Source organism: Gigantopelta aegis, chromosome 3 (assembly GCF_016097555.1).
Source record: "Gigantopelta aegis isolate Gae_Host chromosome 3, Gae_host_genome, whole genome shotgun sequence".
Lineage (NCBI taxonomy): Eukaryota > Metazoa > Mollusca > Gastropoda > Neomphalida > Peltospiridae > Gigantopelta > Gigantopelta aegis.
The window spans coordinates 88016007-88038121 of NC_054701.1; the positions used below are offsets into that span (position 1 = coordinate 88016007).

Genomic DNA, 22115 nt, shown 5'->3' on the forward strand with positions numbered 1-22115 from the left:
ATAAATTAAGCAGAAAAAATGAGACGATGATATATAAATGCATCAATAATGAAATAAGATTTCAGTATTATTTCATAAGCAATTAAGCCTAAATTAAATTTTGCCACAGATTAAGTGTCATCATACAATGAAACTAAATATTCAAATCATGATTGTTTACACAGTAACCGTGATTTACAATTTCAAATCCAATTTAGAATATGCCAACATGAGAACTGAATTGTTTGCAAAGTATTAGCTAAATTTGTTCTATTATACAATATAGAGCTATTTAATTGTCCTAACAACAAATATGTTTTCTCTTCTTTTTTTTGGATAAAAGCAATAGCAATAATAGCAATGCATATCCTGCTGAAAGATGTATCTTTCAATGTCTTTGAAGTTGGGTATGTGTTAATTTTACACATCTTAAAAACAAAACTCAAGAAAAGAATATACACACAAATGAAAAATAGTACCGGTAATATGCACAAAACATGTTTTAAATCATGTTATATATCACTTAATGTATGCAACGAATCATCTTTCAATTTCTCTTTGTAGAGGTGAAAATGCTTTGAACATTTTCAAAACATCATCTCCTTGTTCAATGACAATACAATTTGTATTTCTGCATTAATCTACAGAAAAAAAGTATTGAAATTCAGAATGTATGGATTGTCTGTTGGTAAATTTATAAGAAGAATTTTTAAGTGTATAAATGAACACAGCAAAAGATTTCGGTGTGCTGTTGAACTAACAGTAATGGGCACCTATACTTAATAATCATCTATCCTTAAAAGATACTTCCAATACCTCTTCCATATCCACACATCAAGACCAACTGGATTTAATTATTTATACTTCTTCACCAATCTCTGGTAACTTAATCATTATGTGCAAAATAAAATAAATCATAAAAAGAAATATATGCTGATATGGAATACTATTCTGCAATCCATTTATGATTCATGGGAGTGAAGCAAATTATACATAGAAACAAAAAGAATACGTCACACATTTTGTGTTTGTAAGCAATCATCTAATGTTCACATAAACGTTTCAAGAACAATATGACAATATGACAATCTTCTACAGTCTGTGAGCAGTTTAACTCGGGGCCGAATTCAGGCGTGTTTAACCCAGGCAATAGTGATAGTTTCATTCGCTTGGCGATCGCAAATGTCAAGTTTTGCATAATCCGTTTTTCCCATCACACATCATATACATGGTTGTAACCAGTTTAGCAAAATGGACTCAGCAAGCTGAGTTTTTTTTGCGCAACTATGAATGGATTATGCAAAATTTCTATTGTTATAGGTGGGTGAAATACACACACGTCCTATTTTGTTAACTTAAATGCATCTAAAATAAAGACTGTAAAATTCGGCCCTCTAGGTTTCAAGTGCTACCTAAGTCACATGAACATAAGCAAGTGCCGAGATCCTCACTCAAATAATGCTGTTATCAAAGGGAAGCAACTCCTGCTTGTACACGTGTCGGGTGCACAGGGGAAGCAACTCCTGCAGCATTCTTCAGAAGATGCACTGAAGACGTGGAGAAAACAAAGCGAACATCGCTAGGACTTGAACGATGTAGCAGCATGGAAGCTCTTCAGGTACGCTTCATGAATAGAGTTCAGAAAGTTGGTGTCATTCTGAAAAATACATTATAGGTTTATCAATATTATTATTGTATTATACTGAAAGATAAATATTTCTTTATGAAGATAAATATGCCAAAATACTATTATTATATAAGAATCAACCATAAACCAAGTGTCATTGGAACAAGTAAAGCCGCAAGTGATAAGCACCAGTTGCATTTGGGGAGACGAGGACTGGGATGTGTAAGTGGACAGTGAAAGAAGTTGAAAGATAGGAGTTGCCAGGTCAAGAAGAAATGAGATGGAATTCAGAGGAGAAAGGAAAAGGGACAGTGGGATAAATAAATAAATATTTGAAATAAATAAATAATTAAATAAAAAGTTTCATAGGACTTTTAGTTTGTGAGAAATGGACCTAAATGTGAAAACTTAACATAGGAGGTGAATGCTAAAGTTGATGCCACCATCAGAAAAGTAATACCTATATATCTGCCATGTGATTTTGTCACAGTCAGACTAAAATTGGAAGTCAGTGAATGAAGATAAATTTGGGTTCTTTATAAAAACAAGCAAAACTGAACGTTCCTGTTTGTTTTGAAGAGGGGATAGCACATCTCAAGAAGCGCTGGCTAGACTGAGAAATAACTGTTTGTTTTGAAGAGGGGATAGCACATCTCAAGAAGCACTGGCTAGACTGAGAAATAACTGTTTGTTTTGAAGAGGGGATAGCACATCTCAAGAAGCTAGACTGAGAAATAACTGTTTGTTTTGAAGAGGGGATAGCACATCTCAAGAAGCACTGGCTAGACTGAGAAATAACTGTTTGTTTTGAAGAGGGGATAGCACATCTCAAGAAGCAGTGGCTAGACTGAGAAATAACTGTTTGTTTTGAAGAGGGGATAGCACATCTCAAGAAGCTAGACTGAGAAATAACTGTTTGTTTTGAAGAGGGGATAGCACATCTCAAGAAGCAGTGGCTAGACTGAGAAATAGCTGTTTGTTTTGAAGAGGGGATAGCACATCTCAAGAAGCACTGGCTAGACTGAGAAATAACTGTTTGTTTTGAAGAGGGGATAGCACATCTCAAGAAGCTAGACTGAGAAATAACTGTTTGTTTTGAAGAGGGGATAGCACATCTCAAGAAGCTAGACTGAGAAATAACTGTTTGTTTTGAAGAGGGGATAGCACATCTCAAGAAGCACTGGCTAGACTGAGAAATAACTGTTTGTTTTGAAGAGGGGATAGCACATCTCAAGAAGCACTGGCTAGACTGAGAAATAACTGTTTGTTTTGAAGAGGGGATAGCACATCTCAAGAAGCACTGGCTAGACTGAGAAATAACTGTTTGTTTTGAAGAGGGGATAGCACATCTCAAGAAGCACTGGCTAGACTGAGAAATAACTGTTTGTTTTGAAGAGGGGATAGCACATCTCAAGAAGCAGTGGCTAGACTGAGAAATAACTGTTTGTTTTGAAGAGGGGATAGCACATCTCAAGAAGCACTGGCTAGACTGAGAAATAACTGTTTGTTTTGAAGAGGGGATAGCACATCTCAAGAAGCACTGGCTAGACTGAGAAATAACTGTTTGTTTTGAAGAGGGGATAGCACATCTCAAGAAGCAGTGGCTAGACTGAGAAATAACTGTTTGTTTTGAAGAGGGGATAGCACATCTCAAGAAGCTAGACTGAGAAATAACTGTTTGTTTTGAAGAGGGGATAGCACATCTCAAGAAGCTAGACTGAGAAATAACTGTTTGTTTTGAAGAGGGGATAGCACATCTCAAGAAGCAGTGGCTAGACTGAGAAATAACTGTTTGTTTTGAAGAAGGGATAGCACATCTCAAGAAGCACTGGCTAGACTGAGAAATAACTGTTTGTTTTGAAGAGGGGATAGCACATCTCAAGAAGCTAGACTGAGAAATAACTGTTTGTTTTGAAGAGGGGATAGCACATCTCAAGAAGCAGTGGCTAGACTGAGAAATAACTGTTTGTTTTGAAGAGGGGATAGCACATCTCAAGAAGCACTGGCTAGACTGAGAAATAACTGTTTGTTTTGAAGAGGGGATAGCACATCTCAAGAAGCTAGACTGAGAAATAACTGTTTGTTTTGAAGAGGGGATAGCACATCTCAAGAAGCACTGGCTAGACTGAGAAATAACTGTTTGTTTTGAAGAGGGGATAGCACATCTCAAGAAGCTAGACTGAGAAATAACTGTTTGTTTTGAAGAGGGGATAGCACATCTCAAGAAGCACTGGCTAGACTGAGAAATAACTGTTTGTTTTGAAGAGGGGATAGCACATCTCAAGAAGCTAGACTGAGAAATAACTGTTTGTTTTGAAGAGGGGATAGCACATCTCAAGAAGCAGTGGCTAGACTGAGAAATAACTGTTTGTGTGCACTGACCGAGATTCACTGACCTGTGACACCTCAGTGAATCACTCTACCCACGGAGCTACACCTCACTCTGTATTAAAGTTAGTGTCTCAACATTTCTAATTATCTCAACATTTTATAAATGTAAAATCAGATAAGAAAATAGGAATGAAAATTACACCAAAAAATATCTGGAAAATTTTAGAGATTTTTGAAAAGTAGAGTTACCATGACATTTTTCTCCTTTTTTTAACACTGGACAAAAAGAAATGTGGAATTAAAAAAAAATAATAACAAGGATGAAAACTGACACTAAACAAAACATCTGGAAACTTTTCAGTCATACAAGATCTTCATTACCCCTCCCCCACCCCAAAAGCTCTAAAATGTAAACAATTGTATAAAAATTAAAAGGGTCGAGTGACTGAGACAAAGTCAGTCCCACCTTGATGAGGTACATCATGGCTTGCTGGAGTTGCTCCTTTGTCAGGGGGGAGAGCTGTGAGGCAATGACGTCCGTGTCGGAACTCTCGCTGTGAGTGCGGTCTGAAACAACAAACACTCACCGATATGTTCTTGCACAAAAGAAACGAGTGCAATAAATAGGAAGCAAAAACAACGTATGTGAAATTCTGTATTTATTACATACCTTCTTTTATTTATTACATAAACGGTTTTTAAATTAATGTCATATAACTCCACTTTCTTAAATCTATTAATCAATCCTCATTTCATGGATTTTCTAAATGTTAAGAATCATACTCAGCGGCAATCTTGTATGTCGTAATTTGTAAATCAGACATGACGTCAGTAATAAAAACGTTCCGGTCCAGATTGCACATATGTGCGATATAAGATAAATTTATCACATGGTTTGAAAATGTCTTTGATTGAATAGGTATGTAATAAACTGCAGGACACAAAATAATGACTGTTATACCGCAGGACACAACCAACACTGACAGTTATACCACAGGACACAACCAACACTGACTGCTATACTACAGGACACAACCAACACTGACTGCTATACTGCAGGACACAACCAACACTGACTGCTATACTGCAGGACACAACCAACACTGACTGCTATACTGCAGGACACAACCAACACTGACTGTTATACTGCAGGACACAAACAACACTGACTGTTATACTGCAGGACACAACCAACACTGACTGCTATACTGCAGGACACAACCAACACTGACTGCTATACTGCAGGACACAAACAACACTGACTGTTATACTGCAGGACACAACCAACACTGACTGTTATACTGCAGGACACAACCAACACTGACTGCTATACTGCTGGACACAACAAACATTCATGGCTATACTGTGAATTAAAATAATTTTATAACAGGAGTATATTGGAGTTTAAAATGCCGTTTTTATTTTGGTGTGCCATTCCTGGCATATTATAGCAAGAAAGTTTTCTCAAAACATTCTTGTTCTCTTAAACATAATTAATAAATGAAATGAAATATAAAACAAGTTTGTTTTGTTTAACGACACCAGTAGAGCGCACTGATTTATTAATCATTGGCTATTGGATGTCTAACATATAGTAATTTTGGCATAGTCATAAAAAAGAAACCTGCTATACTTTTCCATTATTAGCAAGGGATCTTTTATACGGGTGTATACTACCAAATCAAATCCCATAGACGACAATAGTAACATGTCTGGCTAAAACTACCTGTAGCGTATCAATTGACATAAACGCCACAGATATAAATACTACCACCCCTCACACTTAAAGTGAATCAGAAATAACTGGGGGTCAAGCTACTCATTTCTAAGATAATGGGTAGCATCTATGACTACCCTAGTTCAGCACAAAATTTGAGTACTTTTTTTTTACAGGTACCCCACGAAATGAAATATAAAACAATGCGTATAACTAATAATTTGCACCTACCAGTGTGTGTGGGACTGAGCTTCTTGGTGAAGGTCATTGGGGACAGAAGGACATCAGGACATGATTTTGACGGCCTGGGACTAGCGAAGGTCGGGTCCTCCAGTGACTTGGCTTTCTCTCCCAACAGTTTAGATGTGGTGCCAGAACCAATCTGCAGCTTATCTCCCAGCAGCTAAAACAAATAGTAGTAACAATGTCAGCGAGAATTTATGAATTTTAAATAAATTTGAATTTAAAAATAAATAAATTGGCTTTCAGAAAAATAAATTGCCAAATGGTCCCACTGATTACCTCACAATATCAGAATTGCAAACAAAACCAAAAAAGAAGAAGGAAAAAAAGACGAAGAAGGAAAATGAAGGAAAAGAAATCCTAACCTCTGTTCTAATGGGTGACCATACCACATTTAACTTTCAAAACTAAACCTTTTACTGGTATATTCCTTTAATGTAGTATTATTATGCTGAGATAATCTGGCATACAGAGTTGAAAGGGAAAAAGCAAAAATAAATGACTTTTTAATGACTGTATAACAAAATCAGGAAAAAAATCATGAAAAATACTAATGACACCAAAACAATAATAATAATAATAATAATAATTTTTTATATGCTGACTATTTTATAAAGTGAATGTTGTTGTAAGAATATTTACACAAATAACTTCATATTTAATTCAAAATTACATGAAATGAGTTGGATTTTAATAATATTTCTTTCTACAAAATGCTGTGTTAACAGAACTACTGTAGTTTTGTTAAATTTAAATGTTTAAATACATCCCAGCATGGAAGGTATTGTATTTTAACCACACCAGATAATTATTTATAGCACCATACTACAGGGCAGATACACTTGACAACACAGGGGCGTAGGGTTTTTGGACGTCCCACACCCAAATAAAAAAAATGCAGTATTAGAATGCGGTGTCCTGGGAAGTTGTACATAGGTTTATATAAACCCCACCTCATAAACCCAGACCACACTATGCCTCTACAACAACAACAACTCACTGATCTGGATGGCAGATTGGTTGCGCTCTGTGACAACGTGACCCCCTTGATATCTTCCGGCTTCAACAACTCCGGCTTTGAACTGACCGATATCTTGGCCAGGCCAGCCAACATGGCCGACCCGACCGACTCCAGTCCTTCGCCCCCCACACCCCCTCCCCCACCCCCCAGACTCATGGGCACGCTGGCCACGTGGTGCAGGGGCTGGGACGGGGGCGTGAACTTGATGAGGTTCTCCTGGCCTGTCGGGGAGTGTCTGACGTCAGACACTGACTTGGTTCTCTCTGAGTGGTCGGTGAGCTGGCGCTCGATCTCGGCAACCGTCGGCCCGGTGCTGATCAGCTGCTGTAACATCGGGTGAAGCGCTTCACGGGTCTTCGATTCCGACTCCATCAGAGACACGGACCTGGTGAACAAACAGTGGAATATTAGGTCTGGCATTAGCATCATCAGAGACACGGACCTGGTGAACAAACAGTGGAATATTAGGTCTGGCATTAACATTATCAGAGACACGGACCTGGTGAACAAACAGTGTAATATTAGGTCTGGCATTAACATCATCAGAGACACGGACCTGGTGAACAAACAGTGTAATATTAGGTCTGGCATTAACATCATCAGAGACACGGACCTGGTGAACAAACAGTGGAATATTAGGTCTGGCATTAACATCATCAGAGACACGGACCTGGTGAACAAACAGTGGAATATTAGGTCTGGCATTAGCATCATCAGAGACACGGACCTGGTGAACAAACAGTGGAATATTAGGTCTGGCATTAGCATCATCAGAGACACGGACCTGGTGAACAAACAGTGGAATATTAGGTCTGGCATTAACATCAAAGGGGTGAGATGTAGCCCAGTGGTAAAGTGCCCAGCGAGTGAACCACGACTGGTATATCAAAGACTGTGGTATGTGCTATCTTGTCTGTGGAATGATGCATATAAAAGATCCATTGCTGCTAATGGGAAAATGTTATTAATAAAAAGACTATATGTCAAAATTACCAAATGTTTTCACATCCAATAGCCGATGATTAATAAACCAATGTGCTCTAGTGGTGTCACTAAACACAACAAACAAAATAACATCATCAAAAATATTACTTTCAGTTTTTGCCATGAGTAAAATGAAGGCATGCTGAAGATCACTCTCCTGAAATGATGCTCGGTGAGCAATCACACGAAGTTTCAAATGAAATTCATCACATTTTTTATTGTAAGGCGATCAATTTACAGTTCTCCTAAAACTTTCCAGGCTAGCTTGGAGGAGACTAACATAACTGGATATCGAAAAAGGAAGAAAAATAAATAGAGAATACTCCCCGAGTGTCTTGAGATATCATAATTTATCAGCACGAGTTGATTTTATACTTTTATCAATGAGTGCTGATAAATTACGATATGACAAGACACTCGGGGGGTATTCTTTTTATCATCCATTATCATTCTTTTCATTTGCTAGAGTTGTAAACAATGTCAGTAATGTGGGTTGAATGTCAGCGGTAGACTCGTTAACTAGCAGAACGGCAGTGGCGTGATGTCACTGATGGTAGGTTTCGCGCTGAAACAAACACAGTGACGTAACAAAACATTGTCTTGTGATTAAAATTTGACCAATCAAGATTATTAGAAGTGATATCTCCTGCAGAGAATATCACAAATTATAGTGCCAGCGATATCTCCTACAAAAGCCTTTAATGGATGATATAATGTTTTCTTAACATCTCGGCACATTTTAAAACTTCAATTGAAAGTATTCATTTTAACAATCAGAAGAAAAGTAATATTCAGATATTTTTGTTGGTCACATATTTTTATGCTGTATGAAGGTAACTGATAATAACCACTAGAATTTGATAACAAAAGAGTATAGTTGTGTTTGTATTTTACATTGGTAAACAATGTTATAATATGGTGAGGTGAGATTGTGAGTTCATAAACCTTCCCACCTCAAAAGACCACCGAAACAAACCGTATTGAATATCAATCTACCTCTGTAGGACGGACGGCTTGGTGACGTCTGGAAGTTCGGACGCACTCACGTCCCCCACTGCCCCCTGGTGTTGTTGGTTCTGACTAGCCTTCCGGAATAGCGCCTCTAGAGTCATCGGTGGTTGTGTTGGTTCTGCTGACTTCAGGGGAAGGTTCAGGGGAGGCGGAGGCTGGGATGTGTCTGATTTCAGGGACAGGTTTAGGGGAGGTGGAGGTTGGGATGTGTCAATTGTGAACACTGAAAAATACATTTATAATCACCACAGTTCATTACAAGAAATATAAAATGTTCTTTACATGACATTATGCTTTGACAATATATTAAACAACAATTGTATATAATATATAAATTTGTATATCAATTCCTACTGATGGGATCAAAACTAAAAATTCTAAGATAACCATATTATAATATTATTGATTTGAGAGTTATACACAAAAGGAATATTTCTGTCCGCATTTGGCAATTACAATTTTATGAATACTCTTTGTCAAAAACATGTAGACTTTTGTCATTAAAGTTACTTTAGATTGATCTAGACATGTCCATCCTGTATCAGCCTCAACTGAAAGTGACAAAAATATATTTTGATTCTCCACGAAGCAGACAACATTCTTCACTATGAGTAAGTATTGTTATTTTATTCATATCTAGACCAGTATTTTTACAAACTGCACATAGAAATAGAAATTGTTACTTCCAAAACACTTTTTCCTTTACTATTTATGTCATGTCAAACTGAAATTGCTGACCAAAAATCATGTTCAGTGCTGGCTGATGTTAAAACTAAACGAACCTGGAGAGTTTGAGATATATTTGACGGGAGTGGGCCGCACGAGACTGGATCCACCAATCTTTGTTTCCGTGTTCAGGTGATCGGTCATTGGTCGAGGAGCTTCCGACTTGCTGGTAACCATGGGACCACTCTTTGACTGCATAACAATAATAAAGAAGAGAACTGTTACATCTGGATTGTCTGGAGATGAAGCACTAACTTCTGGTCTAGTACACTAACTTCTGGTCTAGTAGACTAACTTCTGGTCTAGTCCACTAACTTCTGGTCAAGTACACTAACGTCTGGTCTAGTACACCAATGTCTGGTCTAGTACACTAACGTCTAGTCTAGTACACTAAAGTCTGGTCTAGTACACTAACTTCTGGTCTAGTCCACCAATGTCTGGTCTAGTCCACTAACATCTGGTCTAGTCCACTAACGTTTGGTATAATCCACTAACATCTGGTCTAGTCCACTAATGTCTGGTCTAGTCAACTAACATCTGGTCTAGTCTACTAACTTCTGGTCTAGTCTACTAACTTCTGGTCTAGTCCACTAATGTCTGGTCTAGTCCACTAACGTCTGGTCTAGTCCATTAACTTCTGGTCTAGTCCACTAATTTCTGTTTTAGACTATAACTTTTGGTCTACTAACTTTTGGTCAAGTCCACTAACTTCTGGTCTAATCCAATAACTAGCCAGCGAAAGGAACATTGCTCACATTTAACACCGTGTTTTCACTTTGGCGCCAGATTGTACATCGATGCATATCGCACCATTTGTAGTGACCAGTCAAGCATAGTTAGCTCTAGGGGCACATTCATTTCATTAATGCCAGAAAATACTAATTACTACTGTCATTTTAACATAACGACACATTGTCAACTACATGTACTTAATAATATTATGTTTTTAATGAAAACGTTTTGTTTAAATTTTATTACTGGAAGAAGTAGTATTTTATATTAAAATATTATCATTAGAACAGAGTGTATACTTCGGAATTGTTCGATTATTACAAAATGTACCAACAAATGTTCACTTTGCCTATTTTTCATCAAACTTTTCCCCTTTCTTATGGGAAGGAAGAAATCACTTCTACTTTTTCAATTCGAGATTAGGGCTTGCTAATGTTTGGTATAGTCCACTAACCTCTGTATAGTCCACTAACTTCTGATCAAGTCCACTAATTTCCATGTAGTCCACTAACTTCTATTCATGTTCACTAACTTCTAATCATGTTCACTAACTTATAATCAAGTTCACTAACTCCTAATCAAGTTCACCAACTTCTAATCAAGTTCAGTAACTTTTAATAAAGTTCAGTAACTTTTAATAAAGTTCACTAACTTCTAATCAAGTTCACCAACTTCTAATCAAGTTCACCAACTTCTAATCATGTTCACTAACTTCTAATCAAAATCACTAACTTCCAAGTTCAGTAACTTCTGTGTAGACCACGTGGTGCAGCTCACCTTGTCGTATTCACTCAGCCTTGATGAGCATCTCGCCCTAATCCAACCAGCACCACGTGGTGCAGCTCACCTTGTCGTATTCACTCTCAGCCTTGGTGAGCATCTGGCCCTAACCAGCACCACGTGGTGCAGCTCACCTTGTCGTATTCACTCTCAGCCTTGGTGAGCATCTCGCCCTAATCCAACCAGCACCACGTGGTACAGCTCACCTTGTCGTATTCACTCTCAGCCTTGGTGAGCATCTCGCCCTAATCCAACCAGCACCACGTGGTACAGCTCACCTTGTCGTATTCACTCTCAGCCTTGGTGAGCATCTCGCCCTAATCCAACCAGCACCACGTGGTACAGCTCAACTTGTCGTATTCACTCTCAGCCTTGGTGAGCATCTCGCCCTAATCCAACCAGCACCACGTGGTACAGCTCACCTTGTCGTATTCACTCTCAGCCTTGGTGAGCATCTCGCCCTAATCCAACCAGCACCACGTGGTACAGCTCACCTTGTCGTATTCACTCTGAGCCTTGGTGAGCATCTCGCCCTAATCCAACCAGCACCACGTGTACAGTTCACCGTGTCGTATTCACTCTGAGCCTTGGTGAGCATCTCGCCCTAATCCAACCAGCACCACGTGGTACAGCTCACCTTGTCGTATTCACTCTGAGCCTTGGTGAGCATCTCGCCCTAATCCAACCAGCACCACGTGGTACAGCTCACCTTGTCGTATTCACTCTGAGCCTTGGTGAGCATCTCACCCTAATCCAACCAGCACCACGTGGTACAGCTCACCTTGTCGTATTCACTCTCAGCCTTGGTGAGCATCTGGCCCTAACCAGCACCTTGGTGAGCATCTCGCCCTAATCCAACCAGCACCACGTGGTGCAGCTCACCTTGTCGTATTCACTCTCAGCCATGGTGAGCATGTGGCCCTAGTCCAACCAGCACCACGTGGTACAGCTCACCTTGTCGTATTCACTCTGAGCCTTGGTGAGCATCTCGCCCTAATCCAACCAGCACCACGTGGTACAGCTCACCTTGTCGTATTCACTCTGAGCCTTGGTGAGCATCTCGCCCTAATCCAACCAGCACCACGTGGTACAGCTCACCTTGTCGTATTCACTCTGAGCCTTGGTGAGCATCTCGCCCTAATCCAACCAGCACCACGTGGTACAGCTCACCTTGTCGTATTCACTCTGAGCCTTGGTGAGCATCTCGCCCTAATCCAACCAGCACCACGTGGTACAGCTCACCTTGTCGTATTCACTCTGAGCCTTGGTGAGCATCTCGCCCTAATCCAACCAGCACCACGTGGTACAGCTCACCTTGTCGTATTCACTCTGAGCCTTGGTGAGCATCTCGCCCTAATCCAACCAGCACCACGTGGTACAGCTCACCTTGTCGTATTCACTCTGAGCCTTGGTGAGCATCTCGCCCAAATCCAACCAGCACCACGTGGTACAGCTCACCTTGTCGTATTCACTCTGAGCCTTGGTGAGCATCTCGCCCTAATCCAACCAGCACCACGTGGTACAGCTCACCTTGTCGTATTCACTCTGAGCCTTGGTGAGCATCTCGCCCTAATCCAACCAGCACCACGTGGTACAGCTCACCTTGTCGTATTCACTCTGAGCCTTGGTGAGCATCTCGCCCTAATCCAACCAGCACCAGGTGGTACAGCTCACCTTGTCGTATTCACTCTGAGCCTTGGTGAGCATCTCGCCCAAATCCAACCAGCACCACGTGGTACAGCTCACCTTGTCGTATTCACTCTGAGCCTTGGTGAGCATCTCGCCCTAATCCAACCAGCACCACGTGGTACAGCTCACCTTGTCGTATTCACTCTGAGCCTTGGTGAGCATCTCGCCCTAATCCAACCAGCACCACGTGGTACAGCTCACCTTGTCGTAAAGTAAAAAAGTAAAGTGTGTTTTATTTAACGACGCCACTAGAGCACATTGATTTTTTATCTTATCATCGGCTATTAGACGTCAAACATATGGTCATTCTGACACTGTTTTTAGAGGAAACCCTCTGTCGCCACAAAGGCTACTCTTTTACGACAGGCAGCAAGAGATCTTTTATTTGTGCTTCCCACAGGCAGGATAGCACAAACCATGGCCTTTGTTGAACCAGTTATGGATCACTGGTCGGTGCAAGTGGTTTACACTTACCCATTTAGCCTTGTGGAGCACTCACTCAGGGTTTGGAGTCAGTATCTGGATTAAAAATCCCATGCCTCGACTGGGATCCGAACCCAGTACCTACCAGCCTGTAGACCACTGCGCCACTGAGGCCGGTTCTCACCTTGTCGTATTCACTCTGAGCCTTGGTGAGCATCTCACCCTAATCCAACCAGCACCACGCGGTGCAGCTCACCTTGTCGTATTCACTCTGAGCCTTGGTGAGCATCTTCATGATGTCCACCTGTCCCATGCCGCCTCCGAACAGATTCGTTGGCTTCGGCTCCGCTGCTTCCATGTGCTGCGGAGACAACTTCTTTGACAACGTGTTCTTCGACAACGTGATCTCATCTAGCAAGCTGAAACACAAACACAATAAAACAATCTCACAATTCACAACTTGTTCGACAACGTGATCTCATCTAGCAGGCTCAAACACTAACACAGTAAAACAGTCTCACAATTCACAACTCCTTCGACAACGTGATCTCATTTAGCAGGCTGAAACACAAACACAGTAAAACAGTCTCACAATTCACAACTTGTTGGACAACGTGATCTCATCTAGCAGGCTGAAACACAAACACAGTAAAACAGTCTCACAATTCACAACTCCTTCGACAATGTGATCTCATCTAGCAGGCTGAAACACAAACACAGTAAAACAGTCTCACAATTCACAACTCCTTCGACAATGTGATCTCATCTAGCAGGCTGAAACACTAGCAGGCTGAAACACTAACACAGTAAAACAGTCTCACAATTCACAACTTGTTGGACAACGTGATCTCATCTAGCAGGCTGAAACACTAACACAGTAAAACAGTCTCACAATTCACAACTTGTTGGACAATGTGATCTCATCTAGCAGGCTGAAACATAAACACAGTAAAACAGTCTCACAATTCACAACTTGTTGGACAACGTGATCTCATCTAGCAGGCTGAAACACTAATACAGTAAAACAGTCTCACAATTCACAACTTGTTGGACAACGTGATCTCATCTAGCAGGCTGAAACACTAACACAGTAAAACAGTCTCACAATTCACAACTTGTTGGACAACGTGATCTCATCTAGCAGGCTGAAACACAAACACAGTAAAACAGTCTCACAATTCACAAGAAAACCAGGCTGAAAATAGACAGAGAATAGGAAGCAAGTGCTACTCACAGTGCACACTATGCTTTCTGACAATCAACTTGACAAGCAGTGTTTGCTCTCCATCTCATTTTTGACAGGATTTCATGATATATTAAAGGGACATTCCTGAGTTTGCTGCAATTTTTAAGATGTTATCAACTAACAGAGACTTTTAACGATTGTAATTACATATTAAATATATTTTCCTGCATAAAATATTTGCGGCTGTATATTAAATGTGTTTGTGATTGTTCTAATATTTTGTACTTGGTTAAATTTCATTTTATTTCCTAAAAATATTTTTTTTCGTACGTACAAAATTATTGAAGACAAAATCCAGTTTGGGATTCTTACAAATATTAAGATGACCAGAAACACATTGAATATACAGACACTGATATTCTAAACAAGAAAATATATTTAATATGCAAGTTTAATCGCAGAAATATTTTATAAGTCAGAAACATCTTACACTGCAGCAAACTCAGGAATGTCCCTTTAAGAATTCTTGACTTTCAGGACCAGTAATATAAACCTTTTATTACCCACCCGACAAACGTCTGGGTGTGTTGTACAAATTCTGTACGCATCTGGTGGGGTAACTACTTGCTGGTCTTAGCTGTGTACATAAGCATGAATCCTTAAGTAATGTTGGAAGTAATTGTCAGACCTTAAATTATTTGATGGTGGGGAATAAATAAAATACCACACTCGTTATCACTAGATAACATTTTTATGAAATTCGTGAACTTCCTGTGGTATCTGACCTGTTTCGTTTGGTCCGATACTAACATAGGAAGTCCACTCGCTATGTAAAAATAATATCTAGTGAAAACTTGTGTAGTATTCTATAGTTATCCACATTTGTCTCATGTCTTCCACATTGCTGTTACAATTTACACTGCCAGTCTAATTCGCAGAGCTGGGCGGTATTATAAAATATTTATTTTTGTATATGCAGTGTGTTTTTGGTTCTCCAAATGTCTACAAAAGACAGTGTCTTGAAACACCATTTTGATATTGGGTTTTTCTTGAAAAATAGCTCGAAATCGACAGGGACAGCAAATGTTTCTCAAAGTGCACAAGATATTTTCTGATAATCAGCTGCATAAGCAGCTTTTGCTTTCCATTTAATTTTTGACAGTATCTCAAATACATATCCAGAATTCTTCATTTTCAACAATAGCAATATATTGTAAGCTTTTAGTCATGTTTGTGTCAAGTCTTCTGCATTGCTGTTGGGAAATTACCCTATTAGTCTAAAGTTTTAAAAGTCTTAATTTTGAGCCTCAATTTTTAGCATTGCTTCTAGATTGAAACTGAAGAAGCTAAGATTGATTCCCACTCCACTCCACAAAATGACCCATCAGAAATAGATCTTAATGAATTGATAGAACACTTGGCCTGATTACAGATAGGGGCGAGACGTAGCCCAGTAGTAAAGCGTGGTCAGTTTGGGATAATCCCCATTGGGCTATTTCTCGCTCCAGCCAGTGCACCACGACTGGTACATCAAAGGCCGTGGTATGTGCTATCCTGCCTATGGGATGGTGCATATAAAAGATCCCTTACTGCTAATCGAAAAGAGTAGCCCATGAAGTGGCAACAGCGGGTTTCCTGTCTCAATATCTGTGTGGTTCTTAACCGTATGTCCAACGCCATATAACTGTAAATAAAATGTGTTGAGTGCATCATTAAATAAAACATTTCCTGATTACAGATATATCCGATAAGCATTTACTCATCTCCTAATAAGATTTGAAAATTGAAACAAAAAAAACCCCCACTAAAAAACCCACCCAAGATTAAATTATTGCCAATAAAAAATCTTAGCTGTATAATTTGTGCATTTTTAAGTAGATATTTTTGTTGTTTTTTGGAAGCTGATTATGATGCTTCTTGTAAAAAAAAACCCTAACAAATTCCTTAATTTAAAGCAATGAACTATTACTCTTCAAACTAAGACAAGCCACCTGTGAATTCCTAGCCCCTGAGATCACTTTCATCCATTCACGAACACGATCCCATCCAAAGGGAAAAACACTTCCACCCAGCCAAGGTCACAACAACACAAGACAGAGAGCTGTGTAACAAGACTGATTTGTGAGCCATCAGCGGCATCCATGGTGCAGACGGCCAGATAGAAAACATGTGCAGTAACAACCTGATATACAACGGTTATGATGAGACAAAAAACGTGCTGTAAAAACTTGCTATACAACAGTTATGATGCTATCAAACTAATGCAACACATCCATCATTCTCACAAACAGTTTGCAGAACAATCACATCCAAACGTAGGAATGTTTTGCATTTGGCGCCTGCTAAAGTGTTCCGAACAAACACTTACGTATTGTGTGCTAACAGTACATATACACTCAACCGATATTCGCAGATAATCTATTCTATTGTGTGCTAACAGTACATATACACTCAACAGATATTCACAGATAATCTATTCTATTGTTGTACATTATTTCACAACCATACATAGTTTTATGTAACACTAATAACAGGTTAAAAGATCAGGATATAAACTTATTATTTATCATTAACTATACGGAATTGTCATTATTTCTGGAATTACAGTAACTGTCTGGAATTATAGTCAGGATTCCAACACAATTCTCATTTTGACAAAATATATTTTACCATGAGTCGACCATTCTTCAATGTTTTTAAGAATAAATACAGGCACCAAAGACCAGGTAATAATTACCTGTAATGATGGATTATGATAGCAGTGATTGTTTTAGTTTGACAGACATGTCATCATAAATGGATGATTATTTTCTGGTACGTTTTATAATAAGTCATGAAGCATTTAAGGACATACATGTAGATAATAACTAGTTGATGATGTCGGATATCTGCTTTATTCAAGGTAAAAATTGGATATTCTCATTCAGCCTGAACAGGATAAAGCAGTTATTCGACATCATTAACTAGTTATTATCTTTATCCTACAAACCATAAAAATTAAGGGGAAAATCTATTATCTCTGTTACTAGTATTTTAGCCATATTGTACAATGACCTACAAGTTAAATGAATGATTTTGTAAGGTAGGTATGCGTGTGACGTCAAAAATCATATCCTGTTCCTATACGGATATGACTCAGCTTTATCGGTCATCATATTCTGTCAATAGAAATGGTGGTTGCAAGATAAAGACAATACTAGGTGGTATGTCAGTATTTAGTCCTATGTTTCATGGAGATATTAAACTGGCAATGTCAACAGAATGTTTCCCTAACAAATTAAACACCACTGAACTGATTTGATGATAGAATTGGATTATGATGAAGTTGAATAAAAGTTGACCAGTGTCGAAGTAGTAAAGTCACCCAAAAAGCCATTGTTTAAAACATGCTGACATATTGTTAAACAGATATTCCTTTATGCAATAATGGAGCACCTATTAACATAGAGAGATATGTAGATATGCTATTTTATTTTTCGGAGACCATAATGAACTGGATTCACTGTAACTATAGTATATGAAATTTGATAGGCTGTTTCATTATAAACCATTTACAAAGTCAACATTTTCATGAACAGTGTACAAAAAACCCCCAAAACCAAAATCTACCTGTATACTGGTCATTTACATCTATAAAGATATAAGATGTATAATATTGTATTTTTGTGGGAAACATGTTCTATATCATGCACTATCAAGTTTCAAAATGGTTGTTATTGATTGTGCAACAGGTAGCACTATACCAATTAATTTCCGACTGGGTCGAAGTTCGAGGTGCACCGAACTTTTGATAGAGAAGTTAACACCACAAGTCCTGTGATTGGTTATAAATGTGAGTGTGTTGGTTGTAAAAAAAATTAGTTTCATCTGGGCTAAAAATGTATACAATTTTAATTCATCTAGTACCACCGTGTCAAGTAGCCTTGTGCTTGGAACATGTAAGGGGTACATGTAAAAAAAAGTACTAACATTTTGTGCGAAACTAGGGGTGTTGTAAAAACATCTGGTTATACCGAAAATAAGCCATGAAAGGTACCATTTTCTGCAGTTAATACTTTGAGGTAAGGGTTGTAGTACTGATATTTATGGGTCATAGTTTGGTTGATATATTGCATATAGTGTTTTTAAACACAAACGTTAACATGGTCGCCTATGGGATTTGAATTGGTATAGTCCAACCTATACAAACTCACTGGAGCCAAGGGAAATAACTCAAATTAGTTTGGGTATTACAGGTGTGAACAGCCGATGATAGAAACACTTGTTATCTACCTTCTCCATTGTTCAAAGACCCCGACAGATATCATGTAACAGTAAAGTTTGTTTGTTTTGTTTAACGACACCACTAGAGCGCATTGATTAATTAATCATTGGCTACTGGATGTCAATCATTTGGTAATTACGACACGTATTTTCCTAATGCAGCAAGGAATCTTTTATATGCACTTTCCCACAGACAAGAAAGCACAAACCACTGTTTGGAATGAGAAAAACCCAGTCAGTTGAATGGATCCACCGAGGTGGTTCAATCGTGCACAGCAAGTATCTCAAGTGAGAACTCAACCGATTTAGCTAAATTCCGCCCCTTATGTAACAGACACTCACTAGAGCCAAGGGAAATAACTCAAATTAGTTTGGGTATCACAGGTGTGAGTAAACAATGGTGGAAGCACCTGTAATCTACGTTCTCCACTGTTCAAAGACCCTGACAGACTCACCAAAACCAAAGGAAATAACTCAAATTAGTTTGGGTATTACAGGTGTGAGAAGACGAGGGTAGAAACACCTGTAATCTATATTCCCCACTGTTCAAAGTCTCTGACGGACAGGTACCAGGTACCATGGGCTAGTTCCCCACTTCCTGCAACCTACGGGTTCAACGCCTGATCGGTGTGGAAAGGTCAGAGTGAGAACTGGGGGAAATACTGGGTGTCTTCCTGTATGGACTCTAACACATGCAGATATGCAGACACACGCTGCAGACACTTGTGTAAACTTTTAACACATCATCAAATACATAAAACATTTTATAAATAATAACTTCCAAATCAACATGTGGCCATAATGTTTTTTTAATGTGTCCCAAATAGTTTTCTGAACAGTAAGCCCACTGTGTACAGGAAGCTGTTAAAGGTTCCAATGTACCAAATCAGTTCCTATATCTGATAATGTTAACATTTAACTAATAAACCTATACTTTGACATACAGGTTTGGGCAAGTCAGAGTTGCAGATCTCAAATCTACACATATTACATAAGAATCAAAGTTCAAACCTTCTGGACTCTCCGATATAGATAAATCGACCTGGCTCTCATACTAGTAGATAATCAACACACCAAGGCACTACACCAATAAAAAGTGTGTCACCTCACATTTAAGAGATTTGATGAATATTTTTATTAGCAACACTAATTTTTGCTGAAAATCGCAATTCCATTTTTGGGGGTACCGTGCACTGGTCTCTACCTTTAGCTTATACTGCACAACAACTGTATAACAAATTTATTTATTGGCAATAAATAATAATAACTACACAAATAAATAATCAGTGTCACATATTACTACCAATCAGAACAGCAGCTAGTTTTACTCCGTAAATATTTGACGGTGCACCTTAAACTTTGACATGGAACTTTCTTCTTTGGTACAATGCAACCCATAGAGTGAGCGGAACAGCTGAAGCCAAAGAATGACCTTTTCTTGGCGAGTGGTATCAGTCCAGTTTTCCAAGCTGTCAGTCATATATCAATATTTATTCCCATGTTTGAATGGAATACTAAACCGGCAATGGCAACTGGCGTGATAACTCAGTAATTGGTTATAAGTGTGTATCAATATTTATTCTCTTGTCTTGTGGAGATATGAAATGGGCAGTGGCACCTGGCACCTAACTCAGTAATTAAATATACAGTAAAACCCCTCAAAAATGGACCCTCTGTAAACTGGAATTCCCACCCAAACCAAAACATTTCCATGGTTCCTTTTTAAATATAGGTACAGAACAGAAGTAGATAGCCCTTAAACCAGACCTTTTACTTTGCCTCTGTGGGTGTCTGGTTAAAAACACACCACAAAACGGCTTCTTCGGGGGTAATGTGTCAACATTGTATCATGTTCTTAATCTTAACAATTAGAAACTTCCAGGGTAATGTGTCAACATTGTATCATGTTCTTAATCTTAACAATTAGAAACTTCCTCGTATTAATATTATACAAGTTTCTCTATTCTGATTGAACAGCATTGCCAAACCACTTAATATTATCATTCAATAAACCTTTTGACGTCACTACGTAAAACATGTCATGGAAATGATGTTAGACACTGATTTATCATGCAATCACTATATATATATATATATTGGTGAAATATGATGACTAGATATATTTCAATATTTTCGGTCACTGACAAGAAATAACAAACTCAAAACAAATGCATTCTGGACAAGCAGAATGAATTGTTTGTTGTTGTTTTTGTTCACGCTATTACATGTCACTAGAGTTACAATGTTAGCTCAACACCTTGTCATTTCTGCTGTGCCCTGCATATACACTGGAGGAAATTATTACCAACTAACAAAACATAGGTAGCTTCCACTGGTTTTGACAGTCAAAACAAATGCCAACTTCTTTTGTTTCAATGTGAGAAAAACTAAAGTTAATTTATTTTAAAAACTCAGCATTTATTGTTTGCAATGATATCTTTTAAATTAGCATTTACCAAACACATTACTAAAGATACACAACATTATCATGATCAATGCAATGTTTTCCTGATTTACAGTCTATCCATGGAGTACCCATATTCTTCCTATTTTGAAAAGGTATGTTAAATCCTACAGCTGGTAAACCTACTGGTGTATCCAGAGATTCCTGGAGACATTAAAGTGTCAAAATCAATCTGTCAAACAACTGCAACAGGTTGGCCAATTGAAAATCAATGTCAACTGTTGCCAGTTGTCAAGCACTCCTTAGAAATGTTAAATATTTAATGTTAATAAAGACTTCAATATTTCAGGATAACTTTATTACTACAGTGTTAAGGCCAACCACATCTTACAAATGCTAAAATATTTAATGTTAATAATTAATTAATATTTCAGGATAACTTTATTACTACAGTGTTAAGGCCAACCACATCTTACAAATGCTAAAATATTTAATGTTAATAATTAATTAATATTTCAGGATAACTTTATTACTACAGTGTTAAGGCCAACCACATCTTACAAATGCTAAAATATTTAATGTTAATAATTAATTAATATTTCAGGATAACTTTATTACTACAGTGTTAAGGCCAACCACATCTTACAAATGCTAAAATATTTAATGTTAATAATTAATTAATATTTCAGGATAACTTTATTACTACAGTGTTACGGCCAACCACATCTTACAAATGCTAAAATATTTAATGTTAATAATTAATTAATATTTCAGGATAACTTTATTACTACAGTGTTAAGGCCAACCACATCTTACAAATGCTAAAATATTTAATGTTAATAATTAATTAATATTTCAGGATAACTTTATTACTACAGTGTTAAGGCCAACCACATCTTACAAATGCTAAAATATTTAATGTTAATAATTAATTAATATTTCAGGATAACTTTATTACTACAGTGTTAAGGTCAAATACACCTTAACAAGCTAAAATAT

The 22115-nt window shown here is 38.1% G+C and overlaps 1 protein-coding gene across 1 annotated transcript in view; it reads right to left on the minus strand.

Annotated features, from left to right (window-relative positions):
- Nucleotides 1-913: 913 nt before the first annotated feature.
- The window catches only part of LOC121369270 (mRNA-decapping enzyme 1B-like), a 129155-nt gene continuing 107953 nt past the window's right edge, over nucleotides 914-22115 (minus strand). The window contains exons 5-11 of the mRNA XM_041494233.1: nucleotides 13520-13682; nucleotides 9696-9831; nucleotides 8899-9136; nucleotides 6898-7303; nucleotides 5886-6057; nucleotides 4404-4504; nucleotides 914-1636 (exon numbers count right to left, since the gene is read on the minus strand). Coding sequence (XP_041350167.1) covers nucleotides 1559-1636; nucleotides 4404-4504; nucleotides 5886-6057; nucleotides 6898-7303; nucleotides 8899-9136; nucleotides 9696-9831; nucleotides 13520-13682 — 1294 coding nt within the window. The 3' untranslated portion in view covers nucleotides 914-1558. The remainder of the gene's footprint in view (nucleotides 1637-4403; nucleotides 4505-5885; nucleotides 6058-6897; nucleotides 7304-8898; nucleotides 9137-9695; nucleotides 9832-13519; nucleotides 13683-22115) is intronic.